This window comes from Daphnia pulicaria, chromosome 10 (genome assembly GCF_021234035.1).
Source record: "Daphnia pulicaria isolate SC F1-1A chromosome 10, SC_F0-13Bv2, whole genome shotgun sequence".
NCBI lineage: Eukaryota > Metazoa > Arthropoda > Branchiopoda > Diplostraca > Daphniidae > Daphnia > Daphnia pulicaria.
In genome coordinates this window covers 5,682,932-5,702,828 of record NC_060922.1, presented here as the reverse complement: position 1 = coordinate 5,702,828, position 19,897 = coordinate 5,682,932, and the positions used below count along the sequence as shown (strand labels likewise).

Here is a 19,897-nt window from a genome sequence, read left to right as displayed (position 1 = left end):
TTACTTCATTCCAGGCTCGGGAATTTATACGCGTTATCGGGAAACAGAGCGGAGACAGACCTTTAAAATACTGATAACGGCCATGAGCACGAACGAGGACAGTTGGGAAATAAAACCACAAGAGACAACGATAAAGGACTGGGTAATTAACAACGGCAGGTGAAGTGTGAAATTGAAATAGTGTACTGTAGTAGAAATACAAGCACGAATCAACGTCTTATACATTGTCGAACTGTTATGAATGTATTTTGGAATCCAAATAAGTCAAAGATGAGTAATTGCGGAAACTGAAATCTCTCTAAATAATGTCAAATCAACCTGTATTTCTTGGCAGTGGCGATGCACGGCTCTTGTTCAAGTATGAACGCTCGATCGCATCGATTGCCTTCAACGTTTTGTTCTTTGTGTTTTGCGTCGATATTGGACGCCGTTGCATTCCATGCGGCCTCGGGTTGTTGGGGTTCCTATGGAAACAATGAAACCGTGTTGCATGCTCGATTGATGATTCATTTTCAGAGTGATCAAGTTACCATTTAGGTTTCACTTTGTTGAGTGACTGCAAAGCGGCAGCCGTCTTATTGTTGCGAGTAGAGGCTATTTTGATTGATGAAACCAAAATGGGAGACGATCGCCCTCTCTGGTGCGACGAAGACGTCAGATTCGCCCGTTTAATTCGCCATGGACGGGCCGAATTTTTAAGGCCAGCCGTTATGACAAGAATCACAATTATCACTGTCAAATGGAAATTCAAAGGTGACTTTTCTACTTTTTTCTAATTTTACATAACATGTATTGTTCAAATATAAGAAACTGAAGCTTATTTACCTATTACGATTACAACGAAGGCAGTACTGGAATTGGAATTCCTCCGGGATTCCATGAATATCTTTAGTTATTAATCAAAAATCGATTTTCAAAATTTAATAAATTCTCGGAAGTGTGTGCTATCACGACTCAAACGAAAACCCAATTGAACTGAACCATATTGAAGGGCACAGCACAGACTTCTCTGAAATTGAGGGGTTGATTGTGTGACGAAATGAGTCTTGTGACCAGCGCCGACCAGCCCACACGCTCACGCAAAGAGAAAACAAGATTTAACTAGTTACTGTTAACTTGTCTTTGGTGTTATGTTGACCAGTTCGGTACTCTTATCTTACTTCCTTTAAGGTAAAATAGTTTAGAACGTAGAACTGTAAATGTATGGTGCTCATACAAAAATAATTTTAATAACTACAACAAAAAAATGTAATCTAGTAATATTTTATTAGATGGGCTAAAATTCTTTATTTGTTTTGTTTTTTGTCCCAAAACGGGGACAAAAACGGGGACAGTTACGTAATTGCTCAGATAGATATATTTTTCAAATTCCATGGATTTTGATGTGGATACTTTTCCTTTTCTCAACCGTTCTGACAGGGTGATCTAATTTTGAAGGAGGATAACCATGTACGTCACTACAGCACCTGCCAACTATCAATCAGATAAATGGGCATTCAGTTTATCAGTGTTTAACGAAAAAAGAGAAACAATTCTCCTTTTAAATAATAAACTTACAGCCGGAACAAGGTGCATCCCCACCTTAAACAGTCCAGCAGCTGACAATCGGACACGATTTTCGTCAATCTGCACCAGGGAAGTCATTAACTACAATGCGTTAAAAAAAATCCTGAGAGATTATCTATTTCTTTTCAATAAAAACGTATCTCAAAATAGAATTATTCGAAAAGAAGCGAACCGCAATTTTTTCGGCCAATGATTGAGACAATTCGGATGAAGATATTACGGTAATCTTTTCGCGGAGAAGACGAACCTGGCCATCGACGGAAATAAATAAAGTAACTAATTATATCAAGTTTGGTGTGTACAACCTGGTTAGCGGGCATGTCAGCAGCGGTAAGAAGGATCAAAATTTTGATCCAATCAGTGAAAAACGTGAAAAGAAACCACCAACTGTAACTATCCAAGACAACGTTTGAATGAATAAAATAGTTGAAAATGTATGTGAAGGCAGAGGTGACGACCGAGATGAATTTTGTTGTCAACAAAACTAAAACAGGGACGGAGAAAATTCCATTTAATTGCTGTGAGGCCTCACAAAGGTAATTCAAAATCAGGATGTTTTCTTTTAGCATTCCTACACTCTCCTTCCTGTTAAATTCATCGATACTTTAGTCATACATATATTTAAAAAAAAAACGAGACTAGCACAATAGACTAGCACTAAATAAGGTCTCTTACGTCTTGCGCGATGTTGTTTGTTTTTCAGCAATAGCTTCCACATCTGAGCGTATTATTAGAAGTTGAACATAATAAGCGATTATGTAATAACACATATAAAAGAAAAAGAATGTGCATTCAAATAAGGCGTAGACTAATGCTATAGCAAAAAATATAGCAGTTGAAGAAGAGATGTAGACGTATATCAAACTTGAAAACTGTCGGTGAACCGGAGAAGAAAGAATCAAAGCACATACAGCCTAATAATAAAAATGTCTTTGTTATGTAAAGGAATGCTTAAGGAAAAGGATGCCCCAAGAATTTATAAAGAAAAAAGACGTTTGAATTTTTTAACCCACCGATGTAATGACAAGAATAAAGCCGATGACAAATCGTGACGTAACGGAGCTCGGGTGTCGCGAAATAAATTTCTCCCCAAAAAGTTTCTCAACTTCTTGGATGACTTTGACCACATTTCCTAGTTGGCGGTAGTGTAACACGATCCAACGGGACAAGATTATTTGAATGGCATAAGAGATTGCAATCCCTAATAGAAGGATAATTACAGTGATGGGCAAATTTTGGACCATTAGTAAATCGAGTGATTGAGTGAGAGAGACGTATCCCATCACGCCCATAACTACAGTTTCCATAACCATCACTAGGAAAAACCACCAGGTAGTGAGATGTCGAAAAGAAAAAGTAAATTTCTCAAATTTGTTAGTAATCTGATTTTGTTCGACAGTAAAAGGGATCATGCCACAAGCTTGGCAAAGGCTTACGAATGGGCGTAGTTGCTCAAAAACGGACATTTTTGTTTGCGACAAAATTTTGTCTGTGCTTGTAAGGGGAAACCTGAAAGAAGAATGAGGAAAATGTATTTTCTTGTTGGTGCCACTTCTACAGGGTTCGTGTAACCATGGAAATATGACACGTCTGCATAATAAAGGAATATTCCAACAATTTCAATATGAAGCGCAATTGGCGTTCATTTATATCTCAAATTCTCAATCCACTTGACTGATTAAAGAGCCATCATTAGAAGGCGGGTTGACAAAGTGAAAGACACATATGGCTTGACAAGTAATTTTCTATACCCTTTCCTTATCGCGCTCTTTTTATTTCATTTGTTTTTCAAGGTTTAGAGAAAGCGATCGTAATTAAGAGAATAACATAACCAGTTTCTTTTATATCATTCTTAAATTTATGTGAAAAAGCGTCGTTTACGTCCTAATATTCAGGCATCACTTCAGCCTTCTTATCAGCGAAGACAAGAAGTCGATTTGACTACGAAGTCATTTCTAGAAAGTTCTTTTCCTAGAACTTGTTTGTCATCTCAAAGTTGTTCCCCCAACGAACTTATCCCCTATTCCCTTATAAAACTATAAAGCAGCAAGCAACCATCTTTTGAGACTCAGAACCGCTCAGAAACGAACAAGATAGTGACCCAGTTGAATCGCTGATCCTCAAAATGAATTTCTTGGTGAGTACCTTAATGTTTTGAGTTTCAATTATATGCCATGTCCATGCAATGTTTTATCTGTTGTTCACAAGTTCCTGCTCCCTTTACTTGTAGCTGCCGGAATGACAGTTCCAATTCCGAACGATCCCAGCGTAACGAATTCCAACGTCAACATTAGTCATCCAACATCTAGTTCTGCTCCGGCTCCAGTCAAAATTGCTACGCCCTCTAAAACTGATCCTGTTCAGATTTCCGAATCCAAGGAAATTAATAAAGAATCTGACGAATCAGATGAATCAGATGAATCGGACGAATCGTCAGAATCTCAAAATTCAAAAGAAGAAGGTCCATCACCGCCACACCTCGCCGACGTAACCAAAACCCCCGTTCAAGCTGCCAAGGATTCCATCGATGCATCAACATCAAATCCGGAAAATAAAACCGAGCTCCTCTCCAACACTTCCGTGACTTCCCTGACTAAAGCTGAAACCGGCGCACCCTTAAAAATATCTGAACCTGAGGTCACTACTGCTTCTCTGGCCACAATAATAAGTGACGTAACCTTCTTACCTTCCTTAAAACTAGAGCCGGAAGTACCATTGTCTTCAAATATCGAATGAAGTACGATATATTTAAGACAATGTAGGCCCACTACTGAAATAATTAGTTTGGTTTCGTGTAATTTTAAATCAATAGATAGGGTGAAAATAAATCACACACAAGCAGTGTTACAATTTTGTTTCAAGCAAATATTTTTAGTGTTCCAACCATCGGAGTAATGAAGATTGAAGATTAAACCAGTTTGGTTTGAAGTAAGATAATAAGGTAAGTTATAATCGCCGCAGTCAACTGAATGCAATAAACAAATAAAATTGTACAGACGAAGTTAACCAACTTATAAAAGGAAAAACAGCTTACGGATGGTACGACATTCATGCCGACCGAGAAAAGTCCTGCAGCTGACAATCGAACTCTTTGCTCGGAAATAACTTGGAGAAATGCCACCGCCTTGTATGCGCATGTCGGTATCAGTAAAATATTTCGGGAAATAATTTAATGTGGGAGTAAATACCTCCAATTTCATATTCATGTCAAGATCATTTTTTTCGGTCAAAATGCAAAAGATGTTATCGCGCAGTTTTCGCATCTGTTGGAGAAATAGTAGTATATACTTTAATATGCAAAAAAATTGCTTCAATCTCTGACCTGAATTATTGGCAAATCTGCAGCTCTGAATATAATTAGAATACCAAAGATACCAACGATGGATATCATGGCAAAAGCGGGAATCAAAGCTCGAAAGATTAAATTATCTGCGTTCAAGAGTCCGCTAATGGCAACATATAGACTAAAAGCTGATGAAATCAATCTGAGCGTTAAGAAAACTAACGCGGGGAATGAAAACGCTTTATTCAATTCGACGAGCGCCTGGCATAAATATCCAAACATTCTTTTGCTTTTCCTCAGTTTTTGTTTCCTGTTGGTATCTCTCACTGCACTCCTACAGTTAAGGTACAGCGATGAAAGTGTGATTAGAACATCAAAATCAATGGATATCCGTTAAAAAAATGTTGAGCCAATGTACCAAGTAGTTTTTCTTGTTTCCGAGACGTTTTCCAAACGCATTTCCACTTCCGGAAGCCGTTGCGGTCGTTCCAAGTTCAAGGCAATAAGCCGGATGTAGCAAGAGACAATATAGTAGCAAAGGTAACAGAGCAAAATTAAGCCCATTACCAGAATAATGATGAAGCATCGGGAAATTAAATTCAAAACAGCAAAGGACAAGCCGGAAAATTGAATTTTCGAGTTGAATATAACTGGATTTGAAACCAGCACGGAAATGCTCTGTTGAAAATAATGTTTGAATTGAGAATTCGACGTCATTGAAAGACTTTTGAAAATTATATACATACAGCAATCAATGGGGAAAGGATGGCCGCAATGACATGTTTCCGCACAGCGGGGATGTACTCTGATGGCATGTCCTCCACCATGAGTTCATTGTTGACCTTTTGCACCAAAGATACAGCCCGACGTATGCAAGCGTGTTTGCAAATCAGGTAGCGTGCCGAAGCAAGTAAGATAAAGGAAAACACATGCTCTTGTAGAATAAAGCTTATGAAGATGGGGGGTAGGCCTATATGGGTTGGCACATCATCTGCGTGATAGAGGATTCGCCAAATAACTTGGATGTCTAAAAGCGGGAGCACTATTAGGGAGATGAAGAGAAATGAGAACCACCACGTCACCGGATGACGCAAGGAGAAGGAAAACTTTTTGAAAGTCTTGGCAGGCGAATCTTCGATTACCATAAAGAAAGGAATGATGCCAAAGAATTGACAAAACCAAACAAACGGCCGTAGTTGGAGAAAGACACGCATTTTTCGTCGCTACTGTTTACCGCCCTACCACCGCCTTTAATGCCAGGTTTCACTACACTGCAGCAGCTATATTAGTGTACTAGACATTCCAACAAAAGGGTACTTCATTGTGGTCTACATATTTCATCGTTTTGATTATTAAAGCATAAAAAGAAACATGCAAACACAAATTATCTGGTGCTCATCAAATTGCGATGGCATTCAACACCCATGTCAACCGAAAACAAATGTTTGCGTTTATCCATCGACCCATTTTCACGAATTAAAAAGCCTCTCTCAACGCAAAATAGAAATCCACAAACGCCAATAAATAGTTTAATCCAATCATGTCTGTCCAATCAATCATTCATCATGCGTGCACATCATTGCGTGCACCCCAATTGATTAAAAACGCAGTATAGTAATTTATAGCATCTCCAATGTTTCGTGTGCTGAATTGATGATTCATTTTTAAACAAGTTACAATTTAGGTTTCACTCTGTTGAGTGACTGCAGATCGTCAGCCGTCTTATTGTTGCGAGTGTAGAGACGATATTCATTGATGAAACCAAAATGGGAGACGATCGTCCTCTCTGGTGCGATGAAGACGTCATATTCGCACGTTTAATTCCCCATGGAATTTTTAAGGCCAGTCATTATGAAAAGAATCACAATTATCAGTGTCAAATTTTTTATTAGCTTTTGTTTTTGTCCCAAAAGTCCAAAACGAGTAAGCATATAAGTAATTGCTCAGATAGATATATTTTTCAAAATGTACGAATTTCTATGTGAGTACTTTTCCTTTTCTCAACCGTTCTGATAGGCTGATCTAATTTTGAAGGAGGATAACCATGTACGTCACTACAGCACCTGCCAACTATCAATCAGATAAATGGGCATTCAGTTTATCAGTGTTTAACAAAAAATGAGAAACAATTCTCCTTTTAAATAATTCACTTACAGCCGGAACAAGGTGCATCCCCACCTTAAACAGTCCAGCAGCGGACAATCGGACACGATTTTCGTCAATCTGCACCAGGGAAGTCATTAACTAAATTGCGTTTGTAAAACATCGATGATTATTTATTTCCCTTCAATAAGAAATGTTCAAAAAGAAACGAACCGTGATTTTTTCGGCCAACGAATGAGACAATCCATAAGATGATATTGCGGTAACTTTGTCGCGGAGAAGACGAATCTGGCGACAACACAAAATAAGGTTACCTAGCGGCTAGCGCGTTAAAAATTGTTGTGTAACAACCTGATTAACGGGCATGTCAGCAGCGTTAAAAAGGATCAAAATTTTGATCCAATCAGTGAAAAACATGAAAAGAAACAGCCAACTGTAACTATCCAAGACAACGTTTGAACGAATAAAACAGTTGTAAATATATGCGAAAGCAGTGGTGACGACCGAGATGAATTTTGCAGTCAACAAAATTAAAACTGGGACGGAAAAAATTCCATTTAATTCCTGTGAGGCCCGACAAAGGTAATTCAAAATCAGAGTGTTTTTTTTCAGCGCTCCTATCCTATCCTTCCTGTTTTAAATCATATAAATGATTACCACATCACTTCTACAAATGATGACCACAAAAAAGGCTCTTACGTCTTCTGCGAAATTGTTTGATTTTCGTCATCGGAGCATATTATCAGAAGTTGGACATAGTAAGCAATTATGTAATAACACATATGAAAGAAAAAAAATGTAGATTCAAATAACAAGTAGATAAATGCTAAAGTGGAAAATGTAGCAACTGAAGCAAAGACGTTATTCGTGTAAATCAATGATGAAAACTGTCGGTGAACCGAAGTAGATAGAGTCAAAGTTCCTATAGCCTAATATAAGTTAATTTTTTTAAGACATTTAAAAAAATTCTATGATAATTTTTCAAGTTACCAACCGAAATAACGACGAGAACAAAGCCGATAATAAATCGTGTCGTAACGGAGCTCGGGTGTCGCGAAATAAACTTCTCTCCAAAAAGTTTCTCCACTTCTTGAATGATTTCGATCGCATTGCGTAGTTGACGGTAGTGGAGAATGATCCAACGAGATAAGAGTAGTTGAGCGAAGTAAGACATTCCAATTACAAATAAAAGGATAATTACAGTGATAGGCAAATTTTGACCGTTTAGCATATCAAATGTTTGAATGAAAGAGACGTATCCCATCACGCTCATAACTATAGTTTCAATAAACATAACTAGGAAAAACCACCAGGTAGTGAGGTGTCGAAAAGAAAAAGTAAATTTCTCAAATTTGTTAGTAATCTGATTTTGTTCGATAGTAAAAGGGATCATGCCACAAGCTTGACAAAGGCTTACGAATGGGCGTAGTTGCTCAAAAACGGACATTTTTGTTTGCGCTTTAATTTTAGCTATGCTTTCATGAGTAAAACTAAACGAAGAGTGAGAAAAATGTATTGCTAGTTGATCCTACTTCTGTTGGGTTCGTGTAACCATAGAAATATGCCTTCTATTTTCCAAAACATTGGAAGGCGGGCGTTTAATCAAATGAAAGACGTGTGGCGCGACAAGTCATTTTGAGCAGCAGAAATACTCGATCCAGCCGGCTGTGTATCAAGTATTTCTGCCGGGACATTATAGACTAAAGTTGAAACCGGCACACCCTTAAAAAATATCTGAACATGAGGTCACTACTGCCTCTGTGCTACAATGATAAATGACGTCACCTTCTTACCTTTCTTAAAACTAGAGCCGGAAGTACCATTGTCTTTAAATATCGATTGAAGTACGATATAGTTATGGCAATTTACTACAGAAATAATAAGATTATAATAATAAGATTAAGCTGTGTAATTTTAATTCAACAAATAGGGTGAAAATAAACCTCCACAAGCAGTGTAACAATTATGTTTGCTGGTTTCAAACAAATATTTTGAGTGTTGCATCCATCAGAGTAATGAAGATTGAAGACTAAACCAGTTTGGTTTGAAGTAAGATAATAAGGTAAGTTATAATCGCCGCAGTCAACTGAATGCAATAAATAAATAAAATTGTACAGACGGTACAGACGAAATTAACGAACTAATAAAAAGAAAACAGCTTACGGATGGTACGACATTCATGCCGACCGAGAAAAGTCCTGCAGCTGACAATCGAACTCTTTCCTCGGAAATATCTTGGAGAAATGCCACCGCCTTATATGCGCATGTTGGTAGTAGTGAAAAATTACCGTAAAAAAATGAACTCGGGAAATAATTTAAAGCATGAGTAAAAAACCTTCAATTCCATATCCATGTCAAGATCTTTTTCTTCGTTCAAAATGCTAAAGATCCTCTCGCGAAGTCCTCGCATCTGTTGGGAAAACGTGTTAGTATTTACTTTAATGTGCAAAAACATTTCTTAGTCTCTGACCTCAATGATGGGCAAATCAGCAGCTCTGAAAACGATTAGAATACCAAAAAGACCAACGATGGATATCATGGCAAACGCAGGAACCAAAGCTCGAAAGATTAAATTATTGGCGTTCAAGAGTCCGCTAATGGCAACGTAGAGACTAAACGCTGATGAAATCAACCTTAGCGTTAAGAAGATTAATACGGGGAATGAAAATGCTTGATTCATTTCGACGAGCGCCTCGCACAAATATCCAAACATTCTTTGGCTGTTCTTCAGTTTTTGTTTCCTTGTATCCATCACAGGAATCCTTAACAGTTGACAGAGTGATGTTAGTTTGATTGGAACATAAAAATCAATCGATATTCGAAAAAAATAATCAAAAGAAGAGAAAACATGTTGATATAATATACCAAGCAGTTTTTCTTGTTTCCGAGACCTTTTCAACAAGCATTTCCACTTCCGGAAGCCGTTGCGGTCGTTCCAAGTTCAAGATGATCAGCCGAATGTAGCAAGAGACAATATAATAGCAAAGGTAACAGAGCAAAAAAGAGCCCATTACCATTACAATCATGATGCATCGGGAAATTACATTTAAAACAGCAAAGGCCAATCCAGCAGTTTGAATTTTCGAATTGAAAATTGTAGGATTTGAAACCAGCACGGAAATGCTCTATGAATAATAATGTTTCAATTGAGATTCCGCTGTCACTATAAGACGTTCGAAAATGATAAACCTACAGCAATCAATGGGGAAAGGATGGCCGCAATGACATGTTTCCGCACAGCGGGGATGTACTCTGATGGCATGTCCTCCACCATGAGTTCATTGTTGACCTTTTGCACCAAAGATACAGCCCGACGTATGCAAGCGTGTTTGCAAATCAGGTAGCGTGCCGAAGCAAGTAAGATAAAGGAAAACACATGCTCTTGCAGAATTAAGCCTAGAAAGATGGGGGGAACATGTGTTGGCGCATCATCAGTGTGAGGGATGATTTGCCAAACAACTTGGATGTCTAAAACCGGGAGCACTATTAGGGAGATGAAGAGAAATGAGAACCACCACGTCACCGGATGACGCCAGGAGAAGGAAAACTTTTTGAAAGTCTTGGCTGGCGGATCGTCAATTACCATAAAGAAAGGAATGATGCCAAAGAATTGGCAAAACCAAACAAACGGCCGAAGTTGTAGAAAAATACGCATTTTTCGTCACTCCTTTTCTCCGCCCTACCACCGCCTTTAATGCCAGGTTTCACTACACTGCAAGTACACTTTGTACTAGAAATTCTAAGACAGACGTTCTCATGTCTATCTTATCTATCGTATTGATTTTAGCATTAAAAAAAACATGACAGCACAAATTATTTATTACTCGGGTAATCGCATAATGATGGCATTCAACACCCATGTCAACCTAAAACAAACGTTTGCGTTTATCCATCGACCCGATTTGATAGATTAAAAAGCCTGTCCCAACACGAAAAGGGAATCCACTTAAGACAATAATATAGTTTGATCTAGTTTTATTGCTTCCAATCATATCTTGCCCAATCAATATCATCGCGTGCTCTTAATCCATTAAGCACGCAAAGTCAAGCACCTGTAGTGGAATGGTTTTCATGGTTGCCTAACATCGACCTTGGGCAGGTGCAAAGTACAAGTTTTGTTATCGCTTCCAAATCAAATATGAATCTTGAATAAACAAGTGTCTGAGAAGCAACCGTGATGATAACCAGTTAAGTCGCCCAATTAGGATTCAAGAATAGTTAATAGTATCATTTGCTGTTAGGGCTACGGTAAAATGTGATTGAAAATAATTCCGATGAAAGTAAAAAGAGGAGAAATCTAATTGAGTTCGCGACAGCATCGATATTATTTCAACTGGCATCGATTAAGTGTCAAGGAGAATAACCATGTAGGTCACCACAGCACCTGCCAACTTCCAGTACACATAAACGGAATTATTAATTTCCAAAAATGTATGAAGTCTGCATTATTCTTACAGTCGGAATAAGATGCACACCAACTTCAAACAGCCCAGCGGCAGATAAACGGACCCGTTTTTCATCAATCTGCACCAGGGAAGTCATTGCCTAAGCATCAATATTATTATTTCGTAAAGTCTATTGAACACGAGAGAAAAAAAACGTACTAATAATTTTACGTCCAACGATTGAGACAAACCGGAAGAGGATATTGCGGTAACCCTTTCGCGGAGAAGCCGAACCTGATCATCGCCAATCCCAAAATTAATTATGCAATCGATTAAAGCCGATCTGTGCGTACAACCTGATTAGCTGGCATGTCGGCAGCGGTGAGAAGAACAAAAATTTGGATCCAGTAAACAAAGAACATAGAAGCAAACATCAAGGAGTGATTCTCTAACATGTCGTCATAACGAATAAATTTGTTGTAAATGTAAGCGAAGGCAAAGGCGACGACCGAGATGAATTTCGACGTCAACAGAATTAAAATGGGGACGGAAAAAATCCCATTTAATTCTTGTGAGGCTCGACAAAGATAATCAAAAATTAAAACGTTTCTTCTCATAACATCGTTACTCTCCTTCCTAAAAATTCCATGATTCACAAATCATGAGGATGGGCTGTTACAAAATGTTAAGAGATGTACACAAAAAAAGTCCTTACGCTTTTAAGGAAATAATTCGCCGTTCTTTCACGTCCGAGTGTAGTAATAGTTGCACGTAGTGAGCGATGACGTAATAGCACATATAGAACAAAAGATACGTGCATTGAAACAACACGAAGATAAGCACCAGCACGAAATACACAAGTGTCATTAAGAAGACGTTCACATTTTTCGGGAGCAACGCTTCATATGCCGGTTCATTCGCAATCACACAACCTACGGACTGCACGATAATTAAAAAGATGTTTTCAGATAAAATGTTAAAATTGAGATAATTGGCAATTACAACAAATGCCACGTTACAAATGCCACGTATAATTCGAATATTTTTTTTTTGTTTTTGTTTTTTTTTCGTCTTCAAACTCACCACTGAAATGATGAGAATGAAGCCGATGACAAATCGTGTCGTTACGGAGCTCTGGTGCTGCGAAATAAATTTTTTTCCCAAAAGTTGTTCAACTTCTTGCACAGCTTCGATAGCATTTCGAAGTTGACGGTAGTGGAGGATGATCCAGCGGGATAATAACAATTCAACGATGAAACACATCGTTGTTACCAATAACATAATGTTAACGGTGATGGGCATGTCTTTGCCCAACAATAAATCGGGTGGTGCATCCTTGGCTATGTACCCCGAAACGAAAAATAATGCGGGGTGCAATACAAACAAAACTAGAAAAAACCACCACGTAGTAAGGTGTCTAAAAGAAAATGTAAATTTCTCAAATTTGTTGGTTATTAAATTTTGTTCGATGGTGAAAGGCATCATGCCACACGCTTGGCAGAGGCTGACGAATGGGCGTAGCTGCTCAAAAATTGACATTTCAATTTGGCGCACTCAGTTTTAGCCGTGCATTCGGGGGTGAAACTAATAGATAAGTGAGAGTAATTCATATTTTTTTCGTTGAACTGTTTGGATTCACGTAACCATGGAAATGTTTTCCATCGCCTGATTAGGAATCGAATTCTGATGACAGGATTGTGTCCACAATGTGCGTTACCATAGTTGTTCCATCATCACGGAAAGCCAGAATAAATTTGGCGTAGGAAATACATTACTTCAAATTGCCCAATTAACATATCATTTTCATTTGCTCAGGATCGACCTGTTGCGTGTGAGGCAACTGTGATCATCACCACACTACAGATGTTGATATATCAAGAAGGAGGTGCCGGTGTGGCAGCAGGTCCCTCTTAGTAACAAGATTGTCTAGTTGCACTTTGCTTGAAGTTTTTAAAGTACAAATATTTTTTAATTCAATTGTTTACCCACAGAAAAAATTATGAGGTACAAAACAAAACAGGCCTGATCTGCAGTCGTTCTACAAACGAGTTATTATTTAATGAACCCTGACTGAGTCAACAAAAACGACAAGAGACAACAGTCCTAGTCAACCGCCTAGCTCAGGAATAATCGTACTCCAAATTGTACGATTTGTAATACGCAATCAGACAGTAAAACAGGAAGAATAAAGATAAATGTATCCTACCTTTAAGCCCGGGAAATCCACAGCCAGGCAATCCACAAGGGCTCCATCCGTTGAAAAGTCGAATACGCCATGCAGGATAGGAAAAAGGGGATCCTCATGAATACCCCCACGCTCGCATGGGTGTACACGAGGATATTTAAAGAATGGGGAATAAGAGAGACGTAATTCGGACCGGCATCTCGGTAGTTTTCCCAATCCAACCGGATGCTGTTTATCTAAGTAAAAAAATAGAAATGGGTTACGAAAAAAATTTACAGAAACAACTAGTGGGAAAAGCTTTATTTTGAGTAAATGGGAGAATTAAAGGTTTCGATGTAATGCATTTGCAAAATTTGCAATTTGTGTTATTACGATGGCTGGCTTAGGCCTCAAATGAAAATTTTACAGTGCCAAAAAAAATTGCAATGCATCGACAGAGGGCTTGCATGATAAATGCTACAGGTACTAACATTAACACATCTGGACCAGGTTCAGCTCTTCTATTGAATCTCCCATAGTCCATTTGTATTCTTAGTTTTATCATGGTTTTATTTACCTGCCAAACAGCAAGTAGTGGTGAGCATGGAGAGCCAGAGATGTTCAGGGGTGTTCACACGACAACCACATTTTTGTAATTCTATTTGTTACCCTATTTTTCGTGCAGTCACGTACACGTTTCCAAAAAACAAAAAGTCATCGTTCTGTTTTCTCTTTTTTTATAATTTTAAACCAGCTTAAACTTCATTCGACTCTTTTTCGAAACTTCTGAAGACTCTGAACAAAAAAAGCAGACGACACTGATGTTCTAACTAATTAGCATACTTATATATCGATAGAAATGATTAAAAATCGACGAAAAGTTCAGACTGTTTGAGTGATTGTACAACTTACTCTTTTGTTAGAAACTAAGAATGATTAGAATCTAAACATATCTCGGAAAAAACCTCACTTTTGTTTTTCACCGTCTCGTCGCCCATCAAGGCTAGAAGACTGCGCTGGCTGCGCTAAACGGGTTTCTTGGGACAAGTATCGTTACGTCAATCGCTAGTATATTTGAATTTAGAGACTTGTCTCTATGCAACTTACGGGTGGCAACAATTCGAAAGACCTGATTACGTCGAACTTTTTTGGACTTTCCTCTGGCGGATTGTTTTCATTGTAGAACCAGCAATGTCCTTACTATAAAAGAAAACCTGTGATAACAAGTGCGGAGCATTTGGTGCTTTGCTAGATCTAGATGTAATGTATGGGTTATATAACTTGCATGCTGGGTTATATGCTTGGTTTATGGATAGAATGAATCAGTTTCATTTAAAATAGAAATTAAGTCTTCATATGCATCTGCCCAAGTCCATCTGCCCAAGCCCAAGTCCCCAGGATCTAAATGAGGACTTATTCAATAAAATTTAATATCCTATTATTTTTTTACTTGGTTAATTATCTTATTTCAAAAAAGACAATCAACATTGAATAGACTTTGACGGAAATAGTGTATAATGTATAAATGGTGCATAATGTATATAGGTGTACAATATGACAGTGATATTATTTTGTCACGATGTCACAAGAAAAATCAGAACAAGGAAAATGATTTAGTCAGTCAGGAAAAGTGGTTATCTTTGGGGTTGGTTCTAAAAAGAAAGTTAAGCGTCAAGATTAAGTAACAGTCTGTCAATTTTTTCTCGATCTTCTAATGTTACTGGCAAGTCATTTAAGCGTGACACTATAAAGTTACTAATCTTCCTTTGAATCAACTTCAACAGACTCGGCCGATTCCCGAGAATCAAGCTGGACTGGAGCTGGAGCGGGAGCGGGAGCAGATTCAACAACTTTAGTTACGACGACAGTTTTAACTTCGGGAACAACTTTCGTTTCAACGACCGGAGTAGGGACAGGGACTTCAACATATTTGACTTGAGGAGCAACTACAGGCACACGAACATACTGAGTGATTGGGGCTGGCGCAGTGTAAGTGATTGGTGCTGCAACGGAAACGATTGGTGCGGCATAGTCGGAAAAGTGAGGACTCGGACTAAAGTAATTGTAGCCGAAATGGGGAGCGAAAGCTTGGTTATAGAAGGCCGGTTGATAGGCGGAGTAGGCGAACGGGGACAGTTCTCCATGGAAGACATCCGCTGGATACAGGGGAGCGGCCAAGACGGCAGCAGCGAGCAAAGGAAGAGCGATCTATAAAAGTATTTCGTGAAATATAGCAAAAATAATTCAACATCTTTTGATTTTGCATACAAAATGATTTGTATAATAATTACCAAGTAGTTCATGTTGGAGAAATTGGTTGAGGTGATGTCGTCTTCGGCAGATCAAATTTGACAATAGTATCGAGTTGGCTGATGCGCTTTTTATACAGAGCTAGAGCTCAGGGCGTTGTCTATGAATAAAGAATGATCTATGTCAAATTCGCCTGCGGATGTTACTCCCATTTTCGCTCATCCCTATAGTTTGGCTGGTAGCTTTTTTGATTTTGTGGAGACTTTATTCCTAAACACGCATTCGGAATGCAACTTTTCAGCCAAATTTTCATGGCCATCTTCCCATTTTAACTTGCCAAGGCCGTGAAGACGAAATGATAATAAACGAGTTTGGTTATAGAGCTGTAAGATCTTCATCAGCTGATTTCTAGAATGAGAAGAGAACTCGGCTACATATATTCATCTTACGGATGGCCGGAGCAGCTATAGAGATATACCTTCTGCCTTCTGGCTGGAATGAATCTTCCTCTATCGTGACAAACACATCAGGTGATGACCTTCGAATTTGAAGAAAAGACAACGCCTTTAAATCAAAACAGCAACAACATTTTTTCAACATTTTCGTAAATGAGATTTTTTTAGATGCTGTGAAACTGCATATCATTTTGACACTTGTCATCAGGTGCAACAGTACTTACCTTATTTAATGACAACACTTAACGAGACTTAGTATGTTAACCATTACACGTTTATTTCAATTATGAGCGTTTTGCCATGTGAGCAAGGTCGTTTATCGACTCCCGCACAACGATCCGGTCTCCCTTTGATTCTGGGTGGGGTTTAGAATGACTGAGTCGAAATACTACTATTACGCATACCGCTGAGAATGTCGGTTGTAAATAATGGGCAATCATGGCCATCTAGTTTCGCCAGTTGGTATATAATAAAAACAGTTCACTCCCAGACCGTTGGGCGCTAATGTAGCTTCTCTCACTGGGTTTTTCCATCCTCTCAGCCCTCATATCGTCAATCATCACCTGCTTTTACGAGGCGCTATACAATGAAGCGAGTGGTAAGCGTGAATTTTTCGATGATAACAGCCTTTGTTTAGCGTTGTAATTGTTAACTGGCAGGTCACTATTATTTGTTTCTCGATCGGAGTCTCCCATGCCCAGTTGATGAGGAATTATAATGAGCATCACCGTCATCAGTTGCTAACCGACGCTTCAGCGGCGCCACCGATCATTGGCCAGGCCAATTATTTCATCCCGATTGCCAACAACTACCACGACTTGGGAGGTAAAGTAATTAACTCTTGGAGTTACTTCCAGCCAGTCCTTGTTGCCTACACCGATCACCGAGACCTGCACGTCGAAGACGTGTTGCCCGCTGTCGCTCCTGTTGCTAACTTGTTGGTAGAACCCTTCCGTGTCCAGGGTGACGTGTTGGCCAAGGCCGCTGTCGTTACTGCCAAGGCCGCCAAAGTTGCCGATCCTGTCCGCATGAAGCGCAAAAACATTTTGCGATACAGGAATGGCGAATTCAGACCTAGGCTCTGCTCACCCCGGCTATGCCTGTCCGTGAGACCACCTGCTTGAAGAATACAATCCATCATTACATAATTGCACTCGAACTCAACCCAAAAATGTCGTAAATTTGTTTGAAAAGTTTTCCGCCATTCGAAGGTGTAGTGAAGCATATCTCGTAACAATAAACGTTGTTTTGCTCTACTACTCATTGACAACAATTCAGTTTCCAATTCTATTCCTACAGAATCGCCTCGACACAAAGTTGTTTTCAGCTTGAAAATTGATTGGAATTAGTTCATAAGCGGAGCAACAACAATTGAAAAACATAGTTTTTAGTATTCAAAAGTTTTTGGAAATCGGCGAGAGTTTAATGAAAGCGACTTTAACTCATGACACATGGATATAGGCACGTGTTTTCGTTTAACTTGATGAGAATCAATTATCCTTGAACCAACCTCTATAAGATCCGAATACCTGTTTTCATTTTTATTTGGTTAGAATTTGCCTTCCAGCGTTCGTGCACCGCAAATAATGACGAGAGTAGCTCTGCATGACGTCTCACGTCTGTCGATTGGGAAAACCCAAGAAACCCGTTCAGAAAATCTTCTTGTTTACAAGTTACAACTCACACATGACCGAGGTGAATCAACTCGGCTGACCGCCAATTTTAAATAATAAAATAGGTATACACACGACGTGAAGAGCTACTACACTCGCGCGCCATCCGATGACGACGATTACAAATTTCAAAAAAACTGTAGGCAGCGTACGTACGCCGCAAGGTACCCGAAGGGAATGTTAAGGGTATTCTAGTTGGTATAGTAGTATTGGTATAGTTTTACAAAGACAGAGCTATAGAATAGTTATAGAATAATAAAAATATTCTGTTATAAAGGTAGGCCTATTATTAAGATGGATTAATAACATTTAAAAAAAATTTATGCCCTTAGTTTCCGGAAGATTGTAATAAGCAAAAATCGAGAAAGAGATTAAAAGAATATTTCCGCATGTTTCTATCCAAACATTAAATAAAAATTAAATTCCAAAAAAACCTAATATGATATGGCGCGGCGTAAGGGTAAGGCGTGACTTTGGTGCGGCGGAGGCTTCGCCCCGCCACCCCACGTCACACCGGATCTTGTTAAAATTAAATTTAAGTAACTACCTATCAGCACTTCTGTTACTGGAGATTGATAGCGTTCGGTGATAACATACAGTGACTTCTATTCTATCATACAATAGTAGTCGATTGTCACGTTACGTTTATATCCCTGTCACATGTCTCTGTATTATCGTCTGCTATAACAGCTATTGAAATTCTGTCAAAAAGTAACCAGAACTCCGTTTGATCAAATGCCTGAATCGATTGCAGCCAAATTTTCAGAATAGATGTAAAAAATTGTAAGCTACCGATTACTGCCATTGAAATGCAATAAAATTGTTGATTACAATCAATAATTGCCAAAAACTAGTGCATCCATCTATGTAGTGTTACGAGAACTGAGGGTGCCCATGTAAACCATACTGCAAACGAAACTTTGACCAGTAACCCTTCGGGTAATTACTTGCTGGACTACGTGATGTTTTCCCAGTCGAACCAAATAGTCCCACACCGACGTAAGAAATTCTATTTTCAATTTGAAGCGCCTTTTTCGTACACCCATCGTGGAACACAATTTCTACGTTACGAAATGGAAAAATCCGCATAACTTTTTCGTTTCGAGTTTTTACCGCCGCCGTCTCTCTATAAATACAACCTGCCAAACATCCTGCGAAGCCCAGAACCGAAAAGAGCTACTGTGTTCCAGCTTTATCAAAATTACAACAGGATTAACTTGGACCGGAGCTGCTGCGTTATTTTTGTTTAGTTCCTTTATTGATTGATTGATTTTCCGTTTAGTGTATACTTCACACATCATCCTGTATTTTTCAACATAATGGATATTGCCGCAAACTCTTTAAGGCTATACATCAGCTGGAATTCCAATTGTCGCTCTTGTTTGATCGCCCTGTTGTTTATTTGACGATTCAATTGTTTTAGAAGTATAATAGTCCTTGGTTACAGCAAGTCGCTTGCAAAGACGAACAACAACGCTCTCCTCAGGCAACGCGCTGGGTTTTTCCAGGTTCTCCGGTGCATCAGCTCAGCACCTCTAACAACTACCAACGACTAGCTAAAACAATCGCCTTTTATGTACATTCCATTTCTCCATCATATTTAAAAGTTATTTTTGTTATAATGCGTTTCAAAGTAAGTTCGACGCGTCCGTCTCGAATGTACCCTTAATACGATTCAACCTAAAAAGAATGAAGATAATAATAATAAAAATTGTTATGCGTATAATTACTTTACTGTGTATAAATAACTCATTCTGTAGATAGAATAATATGATGGATAGAAAAAAGGTTCGATTCACGCTTGGTTTATTATAATTCATGGCATCGTGTTTGAAAAGAAAATGATGACCTTCGTTCGGAGGGTGTTGGCAGGTGCTGATCAGCATTACGCAGAGAAATTGAATGAGGGCGGGAAATTCAATTCCTACAATCTAAAAGATTTTTTTAAATTTAAAACAAAATCGAGACAGTAGTGCGTAACGACAAGATCTGTTGATTCGCAAAATCCTTGGTATATA

General features: G+C 38.7%; 6 protein-coding genes and 2 long non-coding RNA genes across 9 annotated transcripts; 2 read left to right on the top strand and 6 right to left on the bottom strand.

Moving 5' to 3' along the window:
* Positions 1-160: 160 nt before the first annotated feature.
* On the bottom strand, positions 161-3,032 carry LOC124314748 (putative gustatory receptor 28b). Its single transcript, XM_046780094.1, has 8 exons — positions 2,580-3,032; positions 2,242-2,480; positions 1,872-2,151; positions 1,739-1,813; positions 1,558-1,647; positions 826-1,473; positions 531-732; positions 161-464 (listed from the first exon to the last, which is right to left on the bottom strand). Exons 1-6 carry the CDS (start codon positions 3,030-3,032, stop codon positions 1,426-1,428), a joined length of 1,185 nt encoding a protein of 394 aa, XP_046636050.1. The 3' UTR covers positions 161-464; positions 531-732; positions 826-1,425.
* Positions 3,033-3,572: 540 nt separating this feature from the next.
* Positions 3,573-4,401, top strand: LOC124314833. The gene is made up of 2 exons (XM_046780222.1): positions 3,573-3,703; positions 3,775-4,401. Exons 1-2 carry the CDS (start codon positions 3,692-3,694, stop codon positions 4,300-4,302), a joined length of 540 nt encoding a protein of 179 aa, XP_046636178.1. The 5' UTR covers positions 3,573-3,691; the 3' UTR covers positions 4,303-4,401.
* A 41-nt stretch (positions 4,402-4,442) lies between these two features.
* LOC124314984 lies at positions 4,443-5,174 on the bottom strand. The gene is made up of 3 exons (XR_006911457.1): positions 4,755-5,174; positions 4,601-4,690; positions 4,443-4,531 (listed from the first exon to the last, which is right to left on the bottom strand). It is a non-coding gene; the product is annotated as an uncharacterized LOC124314984 (long non-coding RNA).
* Positions 5,175-6,732: 1,558 nt separating this feature from the next.
* On the bottom strand, positions 6,733-8,404 carry LOC124314969. 2 transcript variants are annotated; one of them, XR_006911443.1, is made up of 5 exons: positions 7,947-8,404; positions 7,304-7,881; positions 7,166-7,240; positions 7,004-7,093; positions 6,733-6,919 (listed from the first exon to the last, which is right to left on the bottom strand). It is a non-coding gene; the product is annotated as an uncharacterized LOC124314969 (long non-coding RNA). The 2 variants fall into 2 exon arrangements; XR_006911442.1 differs by having other exon boundaries at positions 7,166-7,881.
* A 351-nt stretch (positions 8,405-8,755) lies between these two features.
* LOC124314783 (putative gustatory receptor 28b) lies at positions 8,756-10,504 on the bottom strand. The gene is made up of 6 exons (XM_046780143.1): positions 10,146-10,504; positions 9,818-10,077; positions 9,423-9,714; positions 9,288-9,362; positions 9,116-9,205; positions 8,756-9,038 (listed from the first exon to the last, which is right to left on the bottom strand). Exons 1-6 carry the CDS (start codon positions 10,224-10,226, stop codon positions 8,982-8,984), a joined length of 855 nt encoding a protein of 284 aa, XP_046636099.1. The 5' UTR covers positions 10,227-10,504; the 3' UTR covers positions 8,756-8,981.
* A 548-nt stretch (positions 10,505-11,052) lies between these two features.
* Positions 11,053-13,240, bottom strand: LOC124314751 (putative gustatory receptor 28b). The gene is made up of 6 exons (XM_046780097.1): positions 12,421-13,240; positions 12,053-12,276; positions 11,694-11,973; positions 11,557-11,631; positions 11,408-11,497; positions 11,053-11,343 (listed from the first exon to the last, which is right to left on the bottom strand). The coding sequence occupies exons 1-6, from the start codon at positions 12,874-12,876 to the stop codon at positions 11,296-11,298; spliced, it is 1,173 nt and encodes a 390-aa protein (XP_046636053.1). The 5' UTR covers positions 12,877-13,240; the 3' UTR covers positions 11,053-11,295.
* A 1,753-nt stretch (positions 13,241-14,993) lies between these two features.
* LOC124314856 lies at positions 14,994-15,969 on the bottom strand. Its single transcript, XM_046780260.1, has 2 exons — positions 15,793-15,969; positions 14,994-15,709 (listed from the first exon to the last, which is right to left on the bottom strand). Exons 1-2 carry the CDS (start codon positions 15,802-15,804, stop codon positions 15,257-15,259), a joined length of 465 nt encoding a protein of 154 aa, XP_046636216.1. The 5' UTR covers positions 15,805-15,969; the 3' UTR covers positions 14,994-15,256.
* Positions 15,970-16,687: 718 nt separating this feature from the next.
* On the top strand, positions 16,688-17,989 carry LOC124314852. Its single transcript, XM_046780255.1, has 2 exons — positions 16,688-16,804; positions 16,866-17,989. The coding sequence occupies exons 1-2, from the start codon at positions 16,793-16,795 to the stop codon at positions 17,328-17,330; spliced, it is 477 nt and encodes a 158-aa protein (XP_046636211.1). The 5' UTR covers positions 16,688-16,792; the 3' UTR covers positions 17,331-17,989.
* Positions 17,990-19,897: the final 1,908 nt, after the last annotated feature.